The following is an 11,954-nucleotide window of genomic DNA, read 5'->3' as shown; positions in this document are numbered from 1 at the left end:
ATGACTTAAATCATCATATGGAGGGAGAAGAAAAAAAATTGGGAGTGGATGATAAAAACAGTGAACACTCTTGCATCCAACAAGTGGAGAGAAGCAAAGTACTCAATTCTAATAATATACATGATAAAAAGTGCAATCATGAAATAATAACAGCTTGGTCTTTAGATTAATATATATGTATAAGACTAGCAGATGCAAGGAAATGAGAAAACACTACACTCAGCTAAAATTGCATTAATCAGTCAGCGTAAAAACAAGTACAAACTGCTGAATAACAAGTAATTAAATGACCTAAAATGCACCTACAGAGTCCATACATATTCTGGTGCATCTTCCCTTTTTCCAGCTAATGTACGATACAAATACATCTTCTCTACCCTCTGCCCATCTTCCAGACTACAATCTGCTTGTTCATTCTCATTGAAGATCTCCACATTCAACCTTGGCATCTTCTTAGCTAGCAACTTGCAGGCTCCGGCGGTCACTTCACAGGACGACATCCAAAGGGATCGCATTGTTTCATACTTCCCTACGTCCGTCAGAAGTGCCAAGTTGCCAAAAGGGCAATCTCTAATCTCGAGCTTCCGAAGCTTTTTGCATCCGTTCAACACATACAGCATTCCCTTGTCACTCTCCCCAGCAAATGCAATTGACAACATTTCAAGCTGCTCCGCATACATTCCAATGTAGAGGAAAACCTGGTCAGTCAAATGCCCCGAGAGTGATAGGCGCCTTATTCGCCTGCAAGACTGCACAATTGCGCCGAACCCTTCATCAAGTGGTTGCATTGTATCAGGGTCAGGTTTTATGGCATCGAGGATACACAACCTAAAGCGGATAAAATTGGGGCAGTTTTTTGCCACGGTTATGAGGGCAGCATTTGTCATCTGGTGGCAGAAGTAGAGTAATGAGTGAAGCTTACGGCAACCCGATGATATTGCAACCAGCCCTTTTTCGGTTACAGCTGCAGCATTTCCAGTGGGAACAGATGGAAAGACCCTCAATTCTTGCAAATCTCTACATGTCATAGCTACGACGCCAAGTCCTTTGTCTCCAATGCAATCCATTACCTGCACAAATTCTAGAAATTATTCATATTCACCAATACAAGAATAAATAAAAAAGAGAATCAAAGTTTCAAATTTGACATATTTACCCATAAGCGCTGAAGTTTCACACAAAGGCGAAGTAGTTTTATCAGCTCGCTTCCCTGAATGCCTGCTGCATAGCTCAAGTTTAAGGATGTTAAATTCTGGCAAATAGGATATATAGCTGGAAGACACCGAGGAGCAACTTCCAAAAATCCTGACAAACTGGTTATGGACTTGCACTTTACGATGGTATTCTTAAGCTTTGTGTAGGTCTCAGAATCTGGATCATTAACAAATGATCCAATACCCAAATCCACTAGCTGAGGCGCTCGCACCATTATCCTTTGAAGTGCGTCAAGGGGCACTGAACGATTCAATTTTAAACTCTTGAGGTTAGGAGATCTGGCCACAAGTCTCTCAAGAGCTCCCAAACTAACCTCTCCTTTCAGGCAAGCAAAATTAAGAGACACAAGTGATGTACAGCTATCAGGAAAGCAACTTAGCCATTGGCCTTTGTGATCATCAACTTCATTTTCTTGCAGATCCAGCTCCCTAAGACACCTAAATTTCAAATAATGAAAGCATAAGCAATATTGGGAATCAAGAACACATTCTCAACATTGTGTAGATCATTCTCAAACAACAGAATAGGCTTCTTAACACCACTCTTCCTTAACACCACACATAGGATATTTTGGTGGAAGACGCTGTTCACAACAAAAGAAAACCCTCCTAATAATAAATAATGCACAAACTGACGATAATTAATATACTCAAGAATAGATCAATCGAGATCTCAATATACCCTTGAGCATTAGCCTGTCCTTGACATGGTTAAGGTCAAAGCCATTCAACCACTTTGCTCAACAATTCAGCTTCCTTCCTCTAACCAGTGGCCACGGAATATAAGCAAATTATTGACTAACAAATATCCAAAACAAATACTGATAAACTAGATTCCAAAACATAAAACGGCAAGAAAGCATGAAAATTACACATAACAAGACCCACACTAAATGAAAACAAACAAAAAACAAAACCTTGGAAACACTAACACACAAGATTCAAGCCAACAAGTCCCTCTCACCTGCAATTTGCAGCTATAGCAGCAAGGCCATCGGTGGTGAACCCTTCACAGCTAACAAGAACTAAAGACTTGAAGTTGGGAAAAGAACGAGAAAGTAGCTCCAGGCTCTCATCCGAGACCACCATCCTCTTCAACCTAAGTTCCTCCAATCCAACACTTCTATTGGCCATTGCTTCAATCCATGGATACACAAAACCACCCCAACCATAAGGAACCAAACTGAAGTCAGCAAAATGAGGCTTTCCCTTCAAAGTCAAAGACTTAAGACCAGGAAACCTCTGGATCAACCTCTCAGGAGTGATTGAGTAGCAGTTCCCTATGAACACCCTCTGCCTCGTACATCTGTCTATTCTGTACCAGCTTTTGCACACCAAAGACAAAGTGTTCCGGTCACGGTGTGACACAACAAAGTCAAATATGTGCTCTATTACCTCGTCCGGGAAATAATTCATCTTTTTATCTCTTTGCTCTCACTCACTAATCCAAAGACCCCAACTGTCCAGGAAAATTTTCATACTCCGACAAAGGGTAGGGATGGTGAAAATAGAAAGAAAAACACAACCTCAGAAGGCTAAAGCTCCCAAATTTGAAGTTCTACTACAACAAAAGGGTGAATAAAAAACAGATCTTGGCCCAAAAAGGAGTGGGATATCAAGATCTTCAAAATCAAGGATATGATGTGAGGTCCGAGAAATGGCTAGAAAAGATTCAAAGGTAAGAGGGTACTGATAAAAGTTGAAAATTTTACATTTCGGAGGTTGGATCTACTAGCAGAGAAACAAGAAAAACTCAAATTTTTTCAGGAAAATACAAGCAGAGATTAAAAAATAAAATTGGAAAAATGGTGGGGGTGAAAAGAAAATCAAACGAAAAAAATTATGATCTTGCAAATCAAATGATGATGATGACGAAGATAAGGATTTCCAAAAAAAAAAGAAAAAAGAGAGAGAAGAACTAGTACTATCTTCTCAGATCTAAGATTAGTTACATTATACACCACACCACCCAAAAGGGGAAGGGAGAGCTTAGAGTGAGAGAAAGAAGCAAACCCCTTTAGTTGTTCTCTGTCACTCAAATCACATGCCTCGGGTTAAAACAAAACTCAGAGAAAGTGAGAGTGGTAAAGAGAAAAGAAGCAGAAGAACAAGAAGAAGGAGAAGGTGGGTGAAGTGAAACGAAACAAAGAAAGGAAAGCAATTGGGTGAGTGTGGATTTATTTAACCATGGTTGGGTAGTGGTAACCATGATGAGTTGGGAATAAAATGAAAAAAAGGGTAAGCGTCGATTTTGATGATGGGATATTGAGAGAATCTTGACCGTTGAGTGCGTGAACATGCATCTGTCCCTGTCACTGCTTTCCAAGTGAGCCTCCCCTCTCTGCCAAAGTCTTGCACTCTGCTATGTTACCCCTCATAATATATAAATATTTCAATTAAAATTAAAATCAAAGGGAAAATAAAAAAGAGAAAATGGCAACGACTAATTGAAAACGACTGTCTGATTAATGACACCTGCTTTCACGGAAAACTACGAAAATGCCATGCCTACGTTTTTAGATAACTACGTAGATAAGATCGAAGCAACACTCGTCACGGACCTTTAACCGCGCGTGCCCAACACTCTCAGTTTTTGAAACCTCTTTTTAGCTTTTAGGGTGCCTGCGAATGGTGGTGCTGCAGTAAAAACAAAAACGTTTTGATTCCAGAAATTAGCAAAAAAAAAACATCGTCTTTAATTTTAAGAATGGTTAATTAATTCAATTTTAATAAAAAAATTATTTTTAATCTCAATATTAGAATAATTATAAATAATTAATAATAATAAAATTTTATTAGAAAATATATTTATTATATTTTTATAATTTTAATATAATAAATCTATATTTTTTCATAAAAACTTTTTTATATATGAATTTGCTTAAATTTGAGTTAAAATTAAAAAAAATCCTTAAAAATAATATATTCTTTTGAATGATTATCGATTAATTTGACATTTGATTTTTAATTATTTACATCATTTTAATATATAAAATTAAATTAACTAGCTTAATAAGTAAGGATTAAATTAATTAAAAATTTTAATATTAAAATATTTTTATTTTAAAATATAAAAATAAATAATTAGCAATATCAAATTTTAAACTAGTTTAAGATCTATTATTATCAACATTATTGGTGTTTGAAATTGAAATTTCATCTTGTGTTAACATTTAATGCTGATTTTTGTGAGATTAATTCTTAAAATAAAATTATAATTTTAATCAAAAAATAATAGTAACAATACTTATAATACGTATAATGTGAGGTTAAAATGTTTATGGGTCTATTAATTTTTGTATATTTTCAATATTTCAAATTGTATTAGTCATTAATCTAATAATAATATTAATTTATGATTTATTGATTTCATTGATATTTAATTAAAATTAAATTTATAATTATCAAATATATTTTTATATTACATAACATATTTAATAATAAATTAATATAAACTATAAGAAAAATAAATTAAATTTTAAAAAATAAATATTTATATACTTTATAAAATAATACTAATAATAATAATTCATCAATAAATATTATATATGATCTTTTTTATTTTTAAATTAAATATTAAAAAACCAAGAAAAAATTTAATAATTGGTTTAAATCACTTTTTTAGGATAAATTTTTTTAATTTTTTACTTTAATTATTTGAACTAGTAATTTGACCTATTTTTTATTAGATTAATTGACTATTTTTTGAAATAATACACCTTCTCATTTATAAAAAAAAAAGTAAATTTGTAAATTTATTGTGCGTGCACATATGTAATTTATATTTTAAATATATTAATTAAAAATTAATAAATAATTTTAAATGAGAAAATAAATTTTCCTTTACCATATTAAATAAGATTTTATATGTTTTTTCATAAAAATATTGTTCTTGTATAATTTATATTGTTTATGATATTATGTTAAAGAAAATAATAATAAATAAGCAAATAAAATTTTCTTTATCGTATCAAATAAGATTTTATATATTTTTTATAAGAATTTTGTTCACAAGCATTTCATAAAGTGGTTATATTAGGGTACGTTTTAAATTACTGAGTATTTGATGGATTAATAATTTTTAGAGTTTTTAATATGTTTAAATTTATTTTAAATTTGTTGGATTGACTATACTAATTTTTTAACACAAAATATTATAAATTGAAATTTATATACAATATTTATAAGTGTAGCATGCTGAACTTTTTTCAAATAAAAAAAGAAATACATTGAAAAACAATCCATTACTTGTATTTAACTAAGTTTTGTTTGTACTACCATTTTATTGGTTCCAATAATTTTAAAGATTTTAAGTTGAATATAAGCAAGTGTATTATTTACGTGGGTAGAGTATTTCAAATTAACAATTTTATTGATTTTAATTAAAAATATCATTAAAAATACTTAAAAGAAACTATATACTTTATATCATTGATAACACTATTTTATTACAACTTTTTTATTAGTAATTATTTAATCAATACTTTAAAATCACCCTTGTTATTGTTAAACAATACAAACTTGAGCGTATTTTAATAAAGCTAAAATAAATAAATACTAAAAGATTTATTTTTTAAATTTGATAAATACTATATTTATTAATAGTATATGCTTTAAATGATTGGGAAATTCAGTTAAGAAAAAAATAAGAAAAGAAATGATATATTGAAATGACAAAATCTAAGAGTTACTTTTTGGGTGGTTTTTACATGAATGTCATTGCCAAGTAGTATTAAATGAGAATATTAATAACGAGTTACGAATCATAAAGATGTTAACCCTGCACTACCAACGTACACATGATTTCCTGTTTTGTGTTTTAACCTTTTGGGTCCTTTGATGATTCGGTGCGTTATGGTGCACTGTACGCCTCGTAACAGGTCCACGTAATTGGTTACATCACTGCGTTGATCACATCAGTCCAAGTCCATGATAGGGACCGTACAGACCACCCCAGGAGATAGAGAGAGGTGATTTTGTGTTTGTGATCTGAGAATAGTGATTGGATAAGGCATCAGAAACAATAGGGTATGGAATAATACAGCAATCATAGCGGTGAAGTGCCAAAATATGGGAATGCTTGAAGGTGAGGTTTGGTTTTGAGGGTGTGTTTGTGATTGTTTCTCGAGAAAAAAAAAGAGAAAAGAAAAGAAAAGAAATGGGTCTCAGAGAATATTTCTTTACTCCATGATTTTCTATGAACGATGATTACTTGTTCCTTGAGGAAGAAATTATTGTCATTACTGATTGAATATAGATTTGTTGTTTGTGATGTGAGGAAGCACATGTGCAAATGCAATTGTACAATTCTTGTTGACTTGTTTATTTGTGTTAAATCAATTTGAAGCGACTGTGACTACTCAAAAATTGTTGGGTCTTTGAGCAATTTGGGTTGTGTCCATGAGTTGTTCCCATTTGCTTTCTAGTATTTGTTGTGTAAAGGGTTGTTTTCATTTAAAATATGGAAAGAAAAAACAATTGCAGGAGGAGTGAGACATGGTCTTGGTTCAAGATATTTTTAAATATATTAATTATTAAATTGTTATACACTTTTATTTGCTGAGATTAATATTAATAAAATACTTATTAAAGAAATATTTTATTATTTTAACAGGACCTTTTGTTATATTGAATGTGTTCCAACAATATCTTCATTTTCAGTAAAAGTTTGGTTTTTATGGCTTTTCGCTTACTTTAAAAATGAAAATATGATATGACAATTAAAGTTTAAATTAAATAAATCTGAAGTAATATGTCACATTAGAGAAAGAAAACATTGTATCTTCCAACAATTAAAATGACAGTTATGCATTCATAGGTCAGAAGTCGAATGATGGGTGGGATGTTAATTTAATAACTCAATAATATTAGCACAAATTTGATTTTCTAACTTTGATGATATTTAAATTTAAATCAATAAATACGTAACTTAACCTTTAAAAGTATGTCAGTTAGAAATTAAATTTGAAATATTTATTTTTTAAATTAATTTTTATTATAGTTTTAAAATATAAATTATAATGAAATTAAAATAAATATTTTTTTTTACAAATTTAAAGACTATTAATATTTTAAAATTTAGAAACTGAAAATTTAAACTTTAAGTCATAAAGTTAGTTATTACTGGAAATAATATAATTATATTTTTTTTAAAAATTATTAATTATTATTTTATTTTATTATTCTAATTTTATTATTATTATTGTTATTATCATATTCAGTTATATGTAACGTTTACATGAGTTATTATAGCGATTAAAAGATTTTAAATTTTTTGAGGAAATCGCACGAAAGATGTATAAACTTTTTATTATATTTATTTCTCTAGGTTATGAGTTGAGTAAAGTTTGCTAGTTCTTAAGAGCCTTGTACATTCAGACAAGAAGAGTCTATTGTATCCTAAAGGATTTTCGACTATACTGAAATAATCCTTAAGAATAGTATTCTACACGCCTCAGACTAAATTATTGATTAGTTACTTCGGGTCATTTTGACAACAATCTTAAGGATTATGGCTGAATCAATAAATAATGAAAACTCCATCAACAATGCTGCAAATAATCATGAAAACGGTATCAACATAGATCCACTTTCGCGCCCCCCTTCCCATTCCTCATTTTTCATAAATCTCTCTCTGTCTCTCGCCTCTCTCTGTCTCTCTCTCAAAGAGCTTCAGTTTTTTTGCCTTTGCGAGTGATTGGAGTATCCATTTGAAAGATAATTTGCATCATTGTGTTCCTGGTACGATACTCTAACTTTTAATCGATTTAGTTTTTTTATTTTTGATGTATTTTAGAGACTTAAAATTTCTAAGATAGAGTTGTAGGATTAGAGATTGTATGACTGGCATGGGGGAAGGGTGTAGAGGTCCTTCTCTGAACCTGATTATTGTGTGCTGTTGGATTGTTTGTGTTTGTGGGTTTGTGGAATATACATGTTATGGAGTTATAAGGGGATGTACTCTAGAATGGTTTAGGATTGTAATGTGTATGTTTTTGATGCATTGATTAATAGATTATTATATAATATATAGATTATGTGTAAAGAAAATTTAGATTTTTGTATTAAGTACGTGTAAACAAATATAGGAAAATATTCATATATTAGGGGAGATTATGTCAAAATTTACATTAGAAATTTATTTTATTAAGTGTAAACAAATATAAGAAAATATTCATATATTAGGGGAGATTTTGCCAAAATTTACATTAGATACATGTTTTATTAAGTGTAAATAAATATAATAAAATATTCATATATTAGGGAGAAATTATGTCAAAATTTACATTAGAAATTTGTGTAATGTAAAATAAAAGGTTGATACAATATTGTGTATTTGTATATTTGGTCTTTAAACATGTATTATATTTGTTTCAGATATGGTAGGTAAAGGTAAGAAAGGTGTTACGCAGGGTCCTAATCGTGGCAACACTGCTTCACCCACCGCTCCCACTTCTACTTCTACACCAGCTACTATGCAGACCTCGCAGGATAAGGGACAGGAACAGTTTATCATGGTGCCCAATATGTTGCTCCTCCCCCTTCACTGCCGACTACACATACCACACAACCTCCTTCTACACAAGGCACAGGTGAGGGATCCACTATTGTCCCAGCTGTAAGTGGACAGCAATCATCACAGACCCAGGCATCATCTAGATCACTTCCAACTTTAAGATGGGATGGGTCTACTTGGTAAGTTAAATTTAAAATATAAATAATAACTCTATTTGTTTTAAACAAATTATAATAATTGTATTATTTTATTGTGTGTTAAGTTGGATTCCACCACAGAAGGGTCTTCACCAGGTGACAGATACCATTAAGAAGATGTTTAATGCGTCTTACACAAGTTTTGCAAAGGTGCTTAAGGATACAAAGATGGAATGGTTTAAAGATTGGAAGGTAATAACAGATAATTAATTCCAGCTAAGTGTAATTAGATATTATTTCTTGTAATTCTTCTAATGAAATTGTATTTATGTAGAGCAACTTCTCCATTCCCCCTCAAGATGAAAAGATGATTTTCAAGGCATGAAAGAGTCGCACTGCAAAGCGCCTAAGACAGATGTACACTGAGGCCCGTCAGGATCCATCATCTGTTGATTGGATAGCACCCAACTTCCTTCATGTCTTGCATACCGGTGGTTCTACGACTTTGGCTGACACTAAAGCGAACTTGGTATGTGATTTTTAATTTTCTTTTAAAATTTATGTTATTCAATCTAATATATATGAGTGACACGGTGATTTAATTGAAATTGCAGGAAAAGTCACTGAAGAGACCACCTACATATGGAGAGGTGTTCAAGGAGACACATACTCGCAAGGGAGACAAAACCTTGTGGGTTGATACACGATCTCAGGCCACATATGTAAGTTATCCTTATTGACACTATATGTTATTATTAATGATTTATTATATAGTATTCGAGACTAATATATAATTATCTGCATTGAATTATAGGATGACTATGTTCAAAGGCTTGAGGAGGCATCTTCTCAAGATTCAGAGTCAGTTGACCATGATACTATATGGTCAGAGACGGTGGGTGGGCTTTATAAAGGCCGAATTTATGGCATAGGGAGTCGCTTTGCAGACTCTATGTCTCCTGCATCTGTCACCGGAGATGCCTCTTCTCTTGTACCTGAAGAAGTGGAGGAGATGGTCCGCACTCGGGTCCATGCCCTCAATGAAGAACTGCAGAAGCAAAATGAAGAGATGTGAAAGAGCAAGGAAAGTGCATGGAAGAAGAAGTGAGCGAAGAAAATGGAGAAGAAGATAGAGAAGAAGGTGGCATCAAGGATGCAGAGGGAGGTGCAGCAACAGATGCAACAACAACATATGCAGATGCAGCAAATGCATGCATACTTTGAGCTCATGAGAGCAAGCACCTCTACATCTCTTCCTCCTCCTCCACCAGCTCCAACACCACCAATCTTCAGCTCCATGCGTCATTCTTCCTCTGACTCCTCCTCAACTGATGGCGATACTTTTTCAGAAGATGATCACGCCGATTATTAATTATCTACAATGTTATTTTATTTTTCATATTATTTTTCTAGATGTTTACTTCTTTCTTTGTAATGAAATTTTAATTTTACATTTTATAAATAACTTTTAATTTTAAATATATAGTTTTGTAGTTTTTATTATGTTTATAAATTGTGATAATTAGGAACAGCGAGAAATAATTATGTTTATAAAAAAAATGAAACAATTTTTTTGAAATTTCATAAATAAATGTAATACAGACAGATTTTTTCGTCTGTAATTATTTACCGATGCGCATATTATAGACGGACTGTAGCCGTCAATAAATCCGTCTGTAATGCTAAAATCCGTCTGTAATAGTGAAAAAATCCGTCTGTAAATTCGTCTATATTTTTTAGTTTTCTAGTAGTGAGAAGTAGAAAATTAATTAAATAAAAAGATTAAAAGAGATAGATCAGATAGAAGTGGTGAGTACACTTTATTCAATGATTATTGTGAAAAAGAAGGAGTTATTCATGAAGTTACACCTCCTTACTCACCTCAATCTAATGGAATAGCTAAAAGGAAAAATAGAACATTAAAGAAAATGGTGAATGCTCTTTTAATTAGTTCTAATGCACTTGGTAACCTTTGGGGCGAAGCCTTGTTAACAACATGTTTTTAAAAAAATAGAATTCCATATAAAAGGACAGGTAAAATACCATATGAGTTATGGAAGGGACATAAGCCTAGTTTGAAATTTTTGAAGGTGTGAGGTTGTTTAGCTAAAGTTATGCTACCTAATCCTAAAAAGAGAAAAATAAGTTATAAGACATCAAATTGTATGTTTATTGGTTATGCTGATCATAGTGCTGCGTATAGATTTTTTAGTTCTAAAAAGTGATGTACTTGATTGTAAGGCAATAATTGAAACAAAAAATGTTGAATTTTTTGAACATATTTTTCCATTAAAATTAGAAAATTTTGGTGAAACACCAACACATCGTTTGTTTGATGTTTTTCATGAGGATTTGAGAAGAAGTAAAAGACAGAAAAGAAAAATCTTTTAGAAATGAGTTTTACACGTATCTTATTGATGATGAACCTTTTTCTATTTCATAAGCCTTATCCTCAACTGAAGCATTGTTTTGGAAAAAAGTTGTCCAATATGAACTTGATTCCATTACAAATTGTAATACTTGGACTTTGGTAGATGTACCTCCCGGAGTAAAATCAATTAGGTGCAAATGGATTTTTAAAAAGAAATATAACTTCGATGTATCAATTGAAAAATATAAGGTTAGATTAGTAGCTAAAGGTTTTACTCAAAAACAAAATGTTGATTATTTTGATACTTTCGCTCTTGTAACAAGGATTTCCTCTATTTGAATTTTGATTGCTTTAGCATCTACATATAATTTAGTTATTCATCTATTTACGGTGAAAATGTCAGTTTTGTAAACAAATAATTCAAGAGTAATTTGGAAATTGGATTAGGTCCTCTTTGAATTCTTTTAAGTGTGTTATTAACGTAACAATAAAGTTGGCGCTATAAAGTAGAGGATTAAATGGAAATAGCAACTAATAATCAAACAGAATTCAATCAGAAGTAGATGTCTTTACAAAAATGTATTAAAACAAGAACTGAATTGTAGAAACAAGACCAGAAGTAAAGAAACAAAGAAACCAGAATTAAAATGCAGAAAGGTAAATGTGCAAGAATGTAAATATGCGGGAATGTAAACGTACAACTCCTCACAACAGCG

The 11,954-nt window shown here is 31.5% G+C and overlaps 1 protein-coding gene across 1 annotated transcript; it reads right to left on the bottom strand.

Moving 5' to 3' along the window:
• Positions 1-31: 31 nt before the first annotated feature.
• On the bottom strand, positions 32-3,381 carry LOC113862634 (protein AUXIN SIGNALING F-BOX 3-like). Its single transcript, XM_027495723.1, has 3 exons — positions 2,179-3,381; positions 1,157-1,652; positions 32-1,070 (listed from the first exon to the last, which is right to left on the bottom strand). Exons 1-3 carry the CDS (start codon positions 2,628-2,630, stop codon positions 303-305), a joined length of 1,716 nt encoding a protein of 571 aa, XP_027351524.1. The 5' UTR covers positions 2,631-3,381; the 3' UTR covers positions 32-302.
• Positions 3,382-11,954: the final 8,573 nt, after the last annotated feature.

This window comes from Abrus precatorius, unplaced genomic scaffold (genome assembly GCF_003935025.1).
Source record: "Abrus precatorius isolate BTA unplaced genomic scaffold, Abrus_2018 Scaffold3, whole genome shotgun sequence".
In the NCBI taxonomy this organism is placed as follows: Eukaryota; Viridiplantae; Streptophyta; class Magnoliopsida; order Fabales; family Fabaceae; genus Abrus; species Abrus precatorius.
Note: the sequence above shows the minus strand (reverse complement) of the source record. Positions and strands in the feature narration are given on the sequence as shown.